The sequence below is a fragment of the Cynara cardunculus genome, unplaced genomic scaffold, assembly GCF_001531365.2.
Source record: "Cynara cardunculus var. scolymus isolate 2C unplaced genomic scaffold, CcrdV1 Un_Scaffold_846, whole genome shotgun sequence".
NCBI classification, from domain to species: Eukaryota; Viridiplantae; Streptophyta; class Magnoliopsida; order Asterales; family Asteraceae; genus Cynara; species Cynara cardunculus.
In genome coordinates, this window is record NW_020200631.1 from 127574 (window position 1) to 143429 (window position 15856).

Below are 15856 nucleotides of genomic sequence, written 5' to 3' on the forward strand. Positions count from 1 at the left end.
TTTACGGTGGTTTCATATTAAGGTTCGTAATTTCTCGCTTGCATTTAAAATTAGCATTAATGGATCCAAACTCATCCCATCGCCGACGGTCAACCATTTTTCTCATCCCCTCGGCCATTGTTGACCATCACGAACAAAAACATATGTGATCAACAATAATATGAAGATGCAAGAAGATGAAGATGTGACATAAATCAAATACGTTGAAGACAAGTAAAAAACATATCTTAAATCGTCTCTAGTTTCTTTTTTCAACCATCTTTCTGGTATTTGGTTTGATTTAATGTCAGTATTTTAAGATTTATGAATTGTGATTATAAATTGTTTTTAACATATGAAACGTTATTCTTTTTAAATACGTATAAAAACATTATTCGTTTGATTTGGTGTTAAATCTTTTTTCAACGCATATGAACCGTTATTATGAATCGTTTTTTAAAAAATTAATATTTTATTTCGTAAGTGAAACAATACTAAAATAAAATTAGGATAACATAAAATGTTATTGCTTCATATGAGAATCAATAAAGAGTTGGGTTTCATATGAGAAACAAAAAACGTTCATAATGAAGATGGTTGGAGAGAAAGTGCAGACCACCGAATGAGATTTTTAAGGAAGAGATTATTCCTAAAATAAATATGTTAAATATGATATTTTATGAAATACATAAGGAAGATGATTATTCCTAAAAACCAACTTTGTTAAAAAGACACAAATACCCTTATCTATACGGTTTGAAATAGATGTGTAGTAATATGATGATCCACATTTCATCTATCTACAACCCAGAAAGTCAATGAGAAGGCTATGAATTCATGAGGCGTTCCATAACCAATTTGATCACCGCATGAGCGTCAACGGTAACTGCCACCTTCACCGTCGGTTTGTTACACCATTCAGTCGCTTCCTCAAACCTTGAAAAGTAATAATAGGAGATATAATACCCGTTGAAAAGAAAATCGTCAAATAGGTAATTTTAGCTTCAAAGTCTACAAAATGGATTTTAATCGGGAGTCAAGAGCCTAATTGTTTGTTTACCTCTTAATAGGGCCATTAAGAGGCAACCTCTGATTCGTTAAAAGATGAATCTTGTTTGGGCAAAATAAAAGTCTGCTTCTTAATGGTTCTAAAACCCTCTGAATGATTTTGTATCCTGGATCTCCCTTAACCATTAAGAGCCCTAATTTCATTGTACACAATTACCAAACAATTATATTTCATTTTGCACTATATCATGAAAGCCTCTTAATCATTCTGCACCAAACCATCCAGCAATTGCCAAACAGTTGCATGATGAAGAATCGTGTGAGAATAGGATTTAAAGTGAAAAGCGTAAAAAGGAATCCGGACCCTTGATCACTTTAATCTCATCAAGATTGATCCAATGGTGGAGATCCTTCTTACCCTTCTCACTATAACTTCCTTTCTTAACGGAACCCAACCTAATTGAATTTCCAGTTAGTAACAAAATACAAGAAATCAGGATAGATCATGCTGCCCTATCAACTAGTGTAACAGAAAATAAGCTATGCTATATTCTATGAAGATGAAATACAAAAAAAGCACCTTTTCTGTTTGTTGAAAAACAATGTTAGTCCCCTTGTGATGCCAGTTGTCTGAACTCTGACAACACCTTCCGTGTATGTCATCAGCGAAGGATTGATGGCTGCAACAAGCGCTGTCGGATCGTGAAGGTAAACACCTACAGAAATATCCCATGAATCAGCAGATGAACTAAATGCCTTTTCTTTAATACAAAAATTCAGTTGTCTCAAGGCACATACATACCTTTCATGCTGTATGCATCACGATGATAAGAAAAGTAATAATCGAGGATTTTGCACAAATACTTGGCAAACATTCCATCCGACTGTGCCAATTTGTCACGCTCATCATCTACAAACATATTGGCAGCTATAAATACTAGTAACAAAATAGCAACGACATAATTAATAGCTGAATCAAACAATCTATGCAGTGTTGAATAGTGAACGGAATAAAAACCACCAGTAGAATGACTTCACCCTAATTGACTTGTGTTAATCAATGGATTTTTCTCAACTTGGAGGTAATTCTCCACCCATTTCTAAATAACTGGACTAATGAAACAATAAATTAGTCATTTCCTGTGTCAAAATAGTATAGTATCTAAATCTTTCAACTTCCATTACATAATCTGAAAAAGTTGCAGTTCAATGTGTTTGATTTAGCGTATGCGTAATCCATGCTTAGGGATTAAGCGCTAGAAGGTTATGCAACCATATAGCTCCTCATTTAATGCTGTTTAGAAGACTGAAAAATAGTTCAAACCAGTTTTTGTAAGCATGGCTACATAAATTGTCGATCAATTAACTAAGAACAGAATTCCACTTAGATATGGCCAGAAAATCCTTTTTATGTGCTTCAAATTTCTTATGAGCAAACGGAAGAGTGAAAGTCATCAGTATCAAGCACATATAGTATTGACTTGGAAGCATATTATAGCTAATACATAACCGAGCAGGATTAGCCTTTCTTCAGTGCATGCCTTCTCTTGTAAGTAGTAACTCAATTTTGGGCTAGTTTCTTTTCACATGCCTGCCATGCTTAAGTAATCCCAAGATTGAAATATGAATGAAAGGGAACAGAGCATGAGTTGCTCAGTTTGTGAGAGATTTATTATTTCTTATCTTTCAATTACAATCAGCTCCATTTTACAGCAGGAGCACATGTTTACATGATGGCAAACAATCAAGGTTAACTATCTAACATACATCATCAAACCTCTGACAACCTGCCATGTCACGAGTTATGCCTAACCAGAAAATGTGTTTCACTTGATCATATTCATTAGGTTCAACCAGTGTTCCATCAATGAAACCAATTTCATTCTTCACTGATAATGCAATTGACATCGCATGGATCAATGATGCGTAATTATATTCAATGAGTGGTTGAGAAACAAGTACGAGACCTAGACCATTTGAGTTATGTAGGAAATAAGGATCATCTTTTGTCATTACTGGAGGCATTCATTGAGTTTCTAGCATTCTTACAATCAATTGAGCCCAAAAGTGTGATCTGATACCATAATAGAAACCGGAAATATGAATCGAAGAAAAGTGTGATCTTTTAACAAACATGTACGAAGACTATCAACCCACTATGCGAATATCCAAGGCGTGTTCAAAGACTCAACCCACTATGGGAAGTGGATCTTCCATGAATGAACCAAGCATCCGGTCCCCTTCCATTATCTTCATAAGGAAGTGTAATGGTTTCTCATAAACCTCCATTTATTGAGCCAACTTCAATTTGCCCTCGAGATTAGCTTGATGATTTTTTTGGAAAACTAGTCTAGCCTATAGAGATGTTAGATTAACCCCATAAGCAATGAGTTGGAATGGTTGATGTAGATGCTCTAACTTGAGGAGTGTTCAGGTTTATTTGGCAAACCAATAATTTACTCGATTTGGGTGTAATATAGAAATGATATGATTTGATTTTGTCATGTTTGAATTGATTTGGTTTCGTTCATTCTACCATAATGTACTATACATTTGATGGTTCTCCATCTAATAAAATATAACATTATGGTCCCAATTTCTTTACAAACTAATGTCATTTGGTTTGTTTGCTTCGATTTATAAGTACAAATATCTTTTCTTTTTGTTAAATAATATAAAAATTGTAAATTTTGTTATTTCCTTATAATGTTACTATTATTTTTCTTAAAAATACCTTTATGATTTGCAAAATACATATTACTATTTGTGCACATCAATATTTAGTATATCACCACAGGATGAATAATAGTTAAGAGATCCACCACACAAAGTACATAAGTCCTACACAATTGACCCGACAGTATGAGCGGGGAGTCTCTTCCTAAAGCACTATTTACTATCTATGTTGCAACTTGCAAGGATATAGGTATGGGATACAAAGTGTGTGATACACAGACAACAGGATTCTTCAAATTTTAAGATAATTGGGCATATGGGGATGAGTGTAAATACGTGTGCAAAGAAAATACACAATAGAACCTAAATCTTTTACTTACTTCGTTTATATTAGTCCAAACTATAAGAAAAAATAGCTTATCTTGTCTCACTTTTCAAAGGCATAAAATTGAAGTTTATTTTATATTGTTGCCTTTGCTTCTAGTTTTGCACATTATGAATATTCATTTCTTAATTCATAAAAGGAAGACCAAAACTGCACTTGCATCCCAATTCTCTTACCCCTGAATTAATGGTCAATAATTCAGGGATATGATCAACACTGCATGGGTTGAGCACCCCACTGCACCCTCCAAAGCACCTCGTACACAGATTCAACGAGGAGAAGCACCCATGTTTCATACTTCATAGTTTAGCATTATTCTGTAGGATACACATTTTTATCTTTACTTAGAAATTTATCTATAAATATATGGAAGGTTGGAGTGGTCTCAATGCAGTTTGTAAGCACCTTAGCCATGACCAAACAAAAAAGGTCGGTAATTCTTAATTTATCATAGGATTTGGTTCAGTCTACGCCAACTTGGTTTTTCACCAATTGATTCTTGTTGAGAAAACTCAAAATCATCAGCAATGACTACAAAACTAGATCAAAAACATCTATAAATTGTAACAAGATCATTTACATAGGCATCTCATTAGCAGAAGAGTGCTAATTTGCATACAAAACTTCATCAATACAATGTATTTATTTGCCACATTTAAGCTTTATGAATTCAACATGGAAGCATTATCACAAACTTTGGAAGTTGCATCATCATATAATAATTTGACTTCACATAAAAATAGTTAAAGGTGAGATACAAAGCATACAAAGAGGATTACCTTTCATAATAACTTGATGAGTAACATTGATCCCAACAGCCAAAACATCAGCTCCGCTAGTGAACACAATATCAGCAGCTTCTGGATCACCAAAAATCTGCTTGTCCAGTCCAAGTGGAGAAATGAAATGTGAATTCATAACAAAATTTTTGGCACACAATTCTAATGATGATCGATTGTGGTCGCACAAACATGTTAGGACTTTCTGCTACTAAGTGATTGCTATTTCATTTGACTTGGGACTGCGCAATCCCTCTGTGAAGCAGACAACTGCAGAGAGAATCTTTGCTTCACCTCTCCAGAATATCTCTCAATCTAAACCTCCCTATACTCCCATCAAGTGAAAAATAAGGCTACCAGTACTGCTATATATACCGCTATAATATAGAAGAATAGATGCCATTTCTACACTTCATCAAATTGATTAGTTTGTGAACATATAACTTTTATACGAAGTTAATTACAACAAATCATGGATACTCGTCAAAGAGAACACAGAATTAGATAAGATAGACCTTCGAACTATTGGAAAAATTCGGTGGAATGAAATCTTTGATCTCTAAATGTGGAAGGGAAGGAAAAGGTCACTGATGCTTTCTGGTATTATTTATTAGCTGGCCTTCTCATCAAAATATAGGGGGATCTGAGAGTTCTGATCCCGAAAGGAATCATTATGAGTTTACTGACCACTCGCTTCACTGTCATTTCACAGGTCTCCACTTTTGCTTCCGATTTCAACTCCTCATGATTCAAATTACCTAATTTGAACTGCCCCAAATCCACCAATCACAGAGAGTTAAATATAATATCCATGAATTCATCTCAAGAAGCCAAAGAAGAGGAACATGTTCAAGGGAGTAATACTCGCACTCGATGTCCCTTCATTTGTTCAAAGAAGTAATACTCGCACTCATGTCCTTTCATTATGTTCAAAGGAGTACTACTCGCACTCTGTGTCCCTTTATCCTATCTAGAGTGTCTTTATGATCTTGCCAGTGTAGCTTCACCAACCATTGCAAAATTACTAGCTCCCTGTCCTGAATTGGATTGACAGAAGCCAAATCAACACCTCCCACCACTACTGCTACCACCACTTTCCCCTCACAGATTCCCACCTCAATAGTTGCAACAGGGCTCATCACATGAGTAAACACCAAGGAAAAAAAATTAAAATGATGCCAACATGTTGTTTAAGAGGAACAAATCATTCAAAACTGATGTTATTGTGACCATTTATGGAGAGGTTGAGCTGAATAATCTGAGGTTGGGGATGCTTGTGACCTCTACTCACTGGTCTAGTTCTGGCATCGACTAGTATCAAACCAGGGCAGTTGTAAAAGGTGTAGCGCAGTGGACAACAAGGAGGACAAACTACCAAGTGGATAGAAAATTCCGTACAACCTTGTGATTTTTATTTCAATTCAATTCAAAGTAAAAATAATTTTTGGCTTATTATCTTTGTTTTCATAAAATAAGCTTCTTTCTATTCTTCTTCTGTTTATACTTTTCTTCTTCTAGACGTTCATTTCCTTTACGATACAATATGTTACTCACAAATCCATCACCGTCCCTCTCCCTCAGTAGGGATCACAATTTTAGAGCATACATAATTTTACCTTGACGAGTTTAATCTAGTATTTAGTTAGGTGGAATTGATGAAATCATGGTTTTCATCAGTATTATTTTATTGTTGTATTTACTCATTGAAGATGCTTTTGGCCTTTTTGCATTTTGCATGTGCTCCTTCCGTAGAAGAGCATCCTTCTTGTTCTCCAAGTGGCATTAGGAATTCCATTTCCTATAAAAGAGTTGTACTTCCCAAAGGTTCATTGTCAAAGTACTGAATAGGCATCGATTTTTCTGCAGTGTTATCTCCAAACTGTCTAGTGTGAGCGCAGTTGTCTTGAGATTGATTATTGTCCACCAACAAAATACAAAGAATTCCTTTTAGTCAAAAGATAAGGATCCCACAGTATATGCTGAAACATGTCCTATAAATTAGCTACTCTCAAAGATTTCAAAAGATGGCAGAAGATCACCCCCAATCGCAAATAAACACTGTTGTTAAAGAAAGTTGTCCAAACAGTAGTCTTATGCGGTCTGATCTGTCCATTAGTTGCTTACTGGAGCTTCGACCAATCACCACCGGTCAATTCCACAAACTGAAGCTAACAATGCCCAAACCCTTTCTCTCGCTTCTAACACTATACTTCCACATTCTTACTTCAACTTACAAATTTTTTAGTTCGGGTCAGAAACATTGATCCGGTCCACAGCATGAATTTGAGACGTTAAGTATATGAAGTCCTCCACTTTTCAAACATGATATACGTAACTGCAATACTCTTATATTGTTTAATCTAGGTATCAGTATTTTTCTCATAGAAGTTAGATTATCCATTTCAGTTGAAAGGGGCCTTTTTGACTTCCAAAAGACAAAAGTGAGATCTTTTTAGTCTACTTTAAACTAATGAAGCAAGAGAGTACCATTAAGACTGAGTAACTTACATTAGCCTCAGCAGCTGGATTCACATTCCCGTTTACAGCAAAAGCACCACCAAGAAGAACAATTTGTCCAATGTTTTTGGCGAATGCAGGGTCCAGTTGAATGGCCTGCATCAACTAAAAGCAACTTACAGGTGTTCCAATAAAGTAGAAGTTGCGTATACCAAATGGAAAGAGGGTTGCGAATGAGACCAAGGCAATGTTTGTAAGGGGACCTAATGCCACCACAGTGACTTCTCCAGGATAAAGATTAGCCTGCTTGATCAAATATTCTGCAGCTGATTTTTCTATTGGTTTCGACTTTGGCTGAGGGAAGTTCTGGTTTCCAAGTCCATCCACTCCATGGACAAAGTCCGCAACCCGAAGCTTTGTCGCTTTCTAGCACAGGGAGAAAAAGAAAGAAGAAAATTGCTGACACACCATAAATTCTTTTCTCTAAGAAAAGATATAAGTGAACAAGTACATAAAATTAATCTACCAAAGGGGAAATTGCACTAAAATGGAACCAACTTTGCTTTCATACATATTTTGCTGAACGAACTTTCAGAACTTTTCATTTAACGGACCCGGTTACCAAATTCATGTTCCCCGAAATAGTAACAAAAGAAAGGTGGGGTCCCATTTTGGTGCTATTTACCCTAAAAAACATAATTCATGATCAACTTGAAATTTTTTATAGCTCCCTCACAACCTAGATGCCATGATGATGCCCCTCCAAATAAACAATGTAAAGGGAAAAAGAGAGATGGCTGTCATGATGACAAAATCCTAGAGGCATCCATTATGCAAATTCGCCAACTTGAAGCTAAATATTTGATCTAAATATTTGATCTTATATAAAGTCATTCTTGTTTTCGAGTCCATCCACCCCATGGACAAAGTTTGCAACTCGAACCTTTATCATTTTTTGGCACAGAGAGAGAGAAGAAACATGCAGAGACACCCTAAATTATTTTCTCCAAAAAGATAAGATATAAGCGAACAAGTACATGAAGTTAATATAATTAACAGAATTCATGATTAATTTGCAATTTTTGATAAATCCCTCACAATATAGGTACTCTAAAAATGTCCCTCCCAGATAAACAATGTAGATGGCAAAAGAGAGACGACTTTCATGATGACAAAATCCTAGAAGCATTTTAGTTATGAAAATTAAACATCTTAAACCTAAATCTTTGATCTACATAAAGTCATTGCATGCAGAAAGTTGGCATGAGATATCTATGAAGCAACTTAGTGGAAGAGTTCATATTTGAGTTATTTGATATTTCTACAGGCTAAAATGCTATACAAATAATGAATTATGCCTACTTTTTGAACCAAATCCAAATTCTATGTACGTTGTGAGATTTCTTTCACTCCAATGTTCGTAATATAAAGACTATGAACTGTGGGTTCTTCCAATGATGTGACAAATCAACCATATATTCTTCTCTTCTCCTAACCTTTCTAGAACTTCCTTGTTAAGTAAGCATAAAATAGAAATGGAAGGAGATGTACCATATAACTGACATGAGATCCTTCTGCAACAGGAATGTCTGTTCTCCCAGCAAACTCCAACTAAATATAAATATCAAAACAGTTATCTTTAGTTGGTATAAAGACAATGAGGAAAAGCAACAACCATCTACTTTGTAACATATTACATATAAACTTAAATCACAGGGAAATAACAAAATAATTCAAGCTAGCACTTTCTCATGCAAAAAAGGATGAAATTAGCTTACCAAATGCAATGCATTTCTAGTGGCAAGAGTGGTGTAAACATTTCCATAAATAGTTGTAAGCCCAATCACCTTGATTTCTGGTGACCTTAATGCCAGAAATATTGCCATGGCATCATCTGAGTGAACGGTTGCAGACAACATGGATTAAAAAATCAGCAATTATTTACACACAATTTATTTGTTTTTCCAATTGTGGTGAACAATCAGTAATAACATCAAAAAAACAGAGAGAAAAAACAAAATCTGTAACAATAATAAAAATTACCAAGGCAAATGTATTGTAAGGTGTTCTTGGTTTGGAGAACAAAGTTCATACACTCAAAAAAGAAAAGAGACAATGTTAAGTAACTGGGTATCGTGGTTAAATGACTTGGATGATTCTTGGATTGTGTATTGATTGCACTTTTGACTTTCCAAATAAAATCAGTATTTGGATAATCCAAGAATTAACTCTCATTCTTAAGGCAGAAAAACTCGAGTACATCACACCCTAGATTAAATGTTTGATATATTTATATGAGAGATTGACAGTTACGGGGTAGTTAGGCAATCAGTAGCTAATTGCACCGCAGTTACAACTGCTTCTGGATAAGTTTGAAATGGATCACTGGCAACTCAGAAGCTCTGAGTCGGACTGCCAACTCAGAAGCTCTGAGACATAACCCTTCACAAATAGAAGCTTCTGAAGCATGCTAAGAGGCTTTTGGTTCAACTCAGAGGCTTCTAATCCCATACTTGGTCTCCAAAGTACTAAGTTTCCGACCGAAATTAAGAAAGATTCTAACCTGAGCAGTCCTCTTCATAAAGTCCATAGAGGTTTTGGGACGTTGCGTCTAGGACCAAGAGGGTTGGGCGCATCCCCCTTGACCCCCGGGTTATAGTGATCTAAGGTGATAGGGGCAACATCTGAGATTGTGCACTACACACCTCCCAGATGACGATATGTATGACTTGTCACCTAGTCGATACCTTGTAATTGTAAATCACAATTACACCAAAACATTTGATTACACTTAAATCACAAACACAAAAAAAGGCCTCATGCTCTTTAATTTTACAAGACGATAATCATAATAATAATAATAAAAACGGATGATTATTGTTTATTACTATTCCATAAACTCCTGAAAGAAGAGTTTACCGATGCCTGGGTCAGTGTCTATGATTATCTTCTTTGGTTCCGCCATGGACGTGAATGCAGTTCTAGTATCAGGAAATGAGAATAACAGAAATGAAACTGTTAAACGGCTATCCCTTGGACCAGGGGTTTGTATGATTGATTCAAAACCCCCGGAGAATCAAAAGTGCACTGACCCTCTGCTTCGCTTCTCTCAAGGCGGCGAACACGATGCTGCATAAGTTAATAACAAAGTGACATTAGCAATTTAGATAGACAATCTAACGAACGAAAACGATTCCCACATCTTAGTTATCTCTGTGTAACCGATGCTCCCCTTAGGGATTAACAAGCATCACTTTCATTGAACTAAAAGTTAACAAAAAAACACGCAAGGGATCAAAGGCAACGAGATTGAATTCCTTGAAAAAATCCAAAAATTCTTGAACCGACCAAAGTTGAAGAAAAATTCCAATAAAAGATCTGGGTTTGATAATGAAGGTAATGACAATAAATCATGGATGTTCGTCAAAGAAAACACAGAATAAGATAAGAGACACCTTGGAAGTAATGGAGAAATTCAGTGGATCGAAACCCTTTGGATCTCTGAACGTGGAGTGGAAAGGTGACAGCTTTCTGGTATTATCTAATAGGTGCCGTGACTACAGCTCGCATTATTTTAAGAAGGAAAGGAGGGCGAAACTTTCCTGGTGAACATGAAAGGAAAAGAAATTAAAGGGAAAAAAAATAGCAACCTAATTGAAGTTAGGTATTCATCACCAAATATAAGATGAACCAGCTCTTTACCCCTTCAATGCCGCTTCAGCTGTGAATTTTAATTTTGAAGTTTTACTGGTTTTAAAGAAGATTTAACGATGATATAAGTTATATTTGATCTTTATATATTAATACAATTTGAATAAATAAGAGTTATGGTTCCAATTACAGTTTATCAACGAAAAAATTGTATGACAGTTTAAAATCCAATATATTTAAACGACTCCACAAATGTGTTCGATTTACACCAAGAGCAAAGAATCAAGAGATCGAGAGCGATACCGAGAGTTTTATAGCAATTGAATGTGAAAATTTTTAATAACTCATGGTGAATATTAGTTTGAAACTCACCTTGGGGATGGGGAGAAAACATAGAGTAATGAGAGGGTGAAGGCATGAGTGAAATGTGTCAAAAGTATCTTGAGAACATAAAAAGAAAATGTAATAACTTGTATTATATGTTATCTTAATTGTAGATTAAGAGATTTAAGATTCAATGCATAAAGTAGTAGTACTTAATGCATTATGAGTTGTTTTTAAGACTTTTAAGACTTTGTACATAAATTATAAATATATAATACTTTATGCATTAAAAATTATTTTTAAAACTTTTAATAAATCTAGTTTCAAAAAGTAGTATAGGTACATTGATACATTGAACATTTAGCTACTACTAAAAGCTTTTTATCATTTTTTTTCAATTATAAACACTTAACTATTAATTTTATCAATTATTTTTATATTATTTTTATTCAATATATTTAGTCGTCCAAAAACAAATATAATAATTTTAAAAATGACTTTATAAATTATATAAAAGTTAAAGTTATATGGTTCTTTTATTTCACAAATAATAAAATTTCAATATGTATTTTAATAAAATATTTAATTTTATATTTTTTTTGAAAATTTATTAATTAGCTAAAATATGCATGGCCAGCCAACTTTTTCTAGAGTGAATTACATTTTTGATCCCTCATGAATGATTGTTTTTTCATTTTCATCCTCCAAACTGTAAAGTACATTTTTTGTTAAATAAAACATGTTTTTAGCCAAAAACACGAACTTTGTTAAAGAAGACCCCGTTAAATTCATCATGTGCCCTTCACATTAGGGGCATTTTGGTCTTTCTAACTTTTCTCTTCTTCAAGAACATTCACCATCATCACCACCACCCATTAAACATGCATTCAACCCAAAAATATAAATCAAGTTCAAATCCAAACCCTAAAAAAGTTTGAACTTCATACAAAAACATTCAACTCTAAATTGGATTAAAAGTTTAAAAAGAATCAAACATTCAAACCTAAATCAGGTCAAACCTGAAAAAAATTCAAACATTAATAAGAAAAATCCAAACCTAAAACGTATTTATAAACAAAAACTTAAATCAAAACCTCGAATCTAAACACAAACAATAAAAAAATCCTTAAATTTGAACCTAAAATCAAAAGAACCCAAAAATTATAAGTGAATTAACAGAAAATTACATAAATCGAGTTCAAGTTCTTCGTAAATGAGACTAGATCTTCAGGTTCACCGTGAATGAGACTGGATCTTCATGTTCGATTTCGAGTTCGTCGTGAATGAACTTCGATCTCCAGATCGAGTTTGTTGTTCGTTATTTGTTTCAGATTGAGTTCGTTGTTCAAGTTAGATCAATGTTGTTTTTTTGTTGTTTGTTGTGAATTCCAAAATGATGGTTGTTCGAGAAAGGGAGGAGGGAGGTGTCGCCGAAGAAAGGGAAATGGAGGAGAAGAGAGTCGCTGGAGAAAGGGAAGTGAAGGATAAAAGAGACACCAGAGGAAGGAGGAGAGACGTCTGAGCTAAGGGAGGGTGGAAAATTTATGATTCCAGAAGAAAACTCTGTGGTGGCCTTCTCTTTGAGTCATCCTCCGCCTTCATTGTCTTCAACCGTCGTCTTCAACTGTCCATGTCTTTGTTGTCATATTTGGACGGTGGATTTGGTTTTGAGTAATAGAGTTTTATGGATTCAATTTTGTGTTTAAGGTTTGATTTTGAGTAAGAGGATTTGATATTTTCACATTTAGATGAAGAACTAGGAGTAGATTCATGAAGACACAATCGCCAATGAACAAATACAAAAGCATATAATGTAAATGTAATTGATGGAGGAGATTAAGAGGAGCCGAAGATGATTGGGAATGGGTGGTATGTTCTTCAAGCTCAATAACAGAAGGCCTTTAATCTATTAAATGTTTTTTTTAGATTAGTTTGTTTTTACTTTTTAAAGGAAAATAAGAAAATTGGGCAAAAAGATCAAAATGCTCCTCATGTAAGTGGCACGTGACTCAGTTAACGGACTCTAGACTAACTGCGTCTATGGGAGGGACAAGTATGGGCTTAAGAACACGATTTTTGGACCAAAAATGTATTTTACTATTTGAAGGGATGAAGACCGAAAACAACTATTCATGAGGGACTAAAAATGTAATTCCCTGTTGTTTTTATTAATATTATATATAATGGTTATTTGACATCATCGATTAATGTATATATTTTTCTAAAATTTGTATTTGGTTATACTAATCCAAAGTTATAACATTATATATAAAATAATAATAAATCAAATTGAAATCTATTAGTTTTAACATATTCTATTATTTAATTTTTTTAAATATTTTGTTTGTATTAATTAACATATTATATTATTAGTGAATCATTTTAAATATATTAATAAATATTAAATTTATTAATTTTTAAACATGTCTTTTTGGTCATTTTACATTTTTCAACTAGTTTATCACTTAGTTTTTGTCAATCGTATTTAGTTCATCAGTTAGCTTATTAACCATCAATTATATTATAAGTTATCAGCTATCAGTCAGTTTACCGAACATAGCCCTAGCCATTTTTCTGCGAAGTTCCATAAAGTCATCCGCAAATAGTAACTCCTCAACTTGCTGAGGGACTAAAAATCATTTTCTAATTTGTCCAGCAGTAGCATATTCGCAACTTGGGATGTGCCACTTATCCGCAACATGTTAAAACCCTAATCTCATGTCAACTTTGACCAAGTTTGACCATCCACAATTTTGGCAAAACAAAAACCCATTTTCCATGTTTTCAAATATGTTTTAATTGCGGATGTGCAATATTTTTTTAACAAAAACAAAATGATTCTCATTCCAACTATATAGTAATCGTACAATTTGTCGGTATATTAATTGACGGTTGGTTGGTACAATTATATTCCCTAATTTGATCTCTAAATGGATAAACGATTTAGAGATATAAAAATCTCTGATATCAACACTCTTTTTCTTCATCATATTTCTTTCTTTCTCCAATTTATTTCAAAATGAGTTTTGGAACCAAAAAAATTAAGTTACATCTTCGTGCTGGTGGTTCATAGGTGAAAAAGTTAATGATGAGTGAGAGTATGTTTCTACTGAAAAAAGATGCACCATGTCGTGACGTTTCCCCCAACGATTAAACATTTGAGCTTAGTTATATATGTTTAAGAAAATTCCGTTTAGACAGTTCTGTTGGTATGCTTAGGTTAGCGTGCAAGTATTGTGGTTTAACTTATGAGTTAGGTGACACTGATGATGTTTTTTCATTCATGGAATTTGCTGATGGGTCAAATAACCCATCTAAACTTTATGCTTATTGGCAGGCTAGGATCGTTTGCGTATTCCTAGTGGGCAGAATGTCCGCACAATGTCGGTGCAAGTATACGCCGACACTATGATCGCTTGCAAGTAATAAAGTGGTACAAAGTACCGAGATCGTTCCCACAGAGAAGGTATGATTGAGATTTAGAGATTTAGAGATTTATCATGAGCTTCTTGCACGAGTTTCGNAGCTGGTTGAACAGATCTGGTCGGTTGGACAGTGGGCACAATCTTCCCACTGTCGGGTTTTTCAACAGAGAGCTGCACATTACTGGAAGTTAAAACAGGGACTGTTTTCTGGACAGAAGCAGGGACTGTTTTCTGGACAGAAGCAGGGACTGTTTTCTGGATGGAAGCAGATTTTTGAGTTTCTTCCGTGGAAGGGCTCAAGATTGGAAATTTAACATATCAAAAGCATGTGAAACCTCGTTTTGATGTGTCGGTTCTTCGACGGTTTCACATATATCATCATTGACTTTTGAACTCTCCTCACTCAATATGGTCACGGCTTTGATATGTTCTTTACCTTTAGGGGTTTCCGTGTCACTAGGCAAAGTTCCTAAAGGTCTACCCTTGAGATCGGCGGCAAATTGGCCGAGTTGGGTTTCGAAACTCCTTAACGTTGCATTGGTTTGGTTGATGAAACCTTTAAGTAATGATTCGAGTRAACCATTACCCTCCGATGCATTTTGCCTAGGAATGTACGAGTGTGAGGATTGTCCATTTTGGTAATTATGCGAAGTACCTTGCCCATATCCCGGGGGATTTTGTGGTCGATTTTGGACTTGAGTAACCCCGGGGGGTTGAAGTCCAGGATTTCYGGCCCAAGAAAAATTGGGGTGATTCCTCCAATTTGAATTATATGTGGGAGAAAATGGACTATTTCTAGCGTGACTCCCAACATAATTCACCGAGACAGGATTTCCGGGGCAATTCTCATAAGAATGGCCCTCACCGCAAAAGACACAAAATTCAGACATAGGTGGGTTGGACATAATGGATTGAACTTGATTATTCTCTCMATTCAAAYGTWAATTGTTTTTAACCAAATTAGTTAAAGCTACAATTTGAGCATTTAAAGCAGAGATGGCATCAATTTCATGGATACCTGAAGCAGACTTGGGAACAACAGCACGAGGGTTTGACCATTCTGTATTATTATTTGAAATTCGTTCTAGAATGTCATGTTCTTCGTTGTAAGTCTTAGCTGTGAACGCTCCACCGGCCGTTGCGTCAAGAATAATTTTAGCGGAACTGGAGAG

At 34.8% G+C, this 15856-nt stretch overlaps 1 protein-coding gene across 5 annotated transcripts; it reads right to left on the bottom strand.

Annotated features, from left to right (window-relative positions):
* Window positions 1-622: 622 nt before the first annotated feature.
* Window positions 623-10824, bottom strand: LOC112502027 (probable uridine nucleosidase 2). 5 transcript variants are annotated; one of them, XM_025105833.1, is made up of 11 exons: window positions 10740-10821; window positions 10377-10413; window positions 10204-10265; window positions 9063-9178; window positions 8836-8895; window positions 7525-7710; window positions 7336-7440; window positions 4828-4924; window positions 1790-1897; window positions 1568-1703; window positions 623-915 (listed from the first exon to the last, which is right to left on the bottom strand). In XM_025105833.1, exons 3-11 carry the CDS (start codon window positions 10247-10249, stop codon window positions 807-809), a joined length of 963 nt encoding a protein of 320 aa, XP_024961601.1. In that variant the 5' UTR covers window positions 10250-10265; window positions 10377-10413; window positions 10740-10821; the 3' UTR covers window positions 623-806. The 5 variants fall into 5 exon arrangements, with proteins under 5 accessions (XP_024961601.1, XP_024961598.1, XP_024961599.1 ...); XM_025105830.1 differs by having other exon boundaries at window positions 10204-10413; window positions 10738-10802; XM_025105831.1 differs by lacking the exon at window positions 10740-10821 and adding an exon at window positions 10485-10696 and having other exon boundaries at window positions 10204-10413.
* Window positions 10825-15856: the final 5032 nt, after the last annotated feature.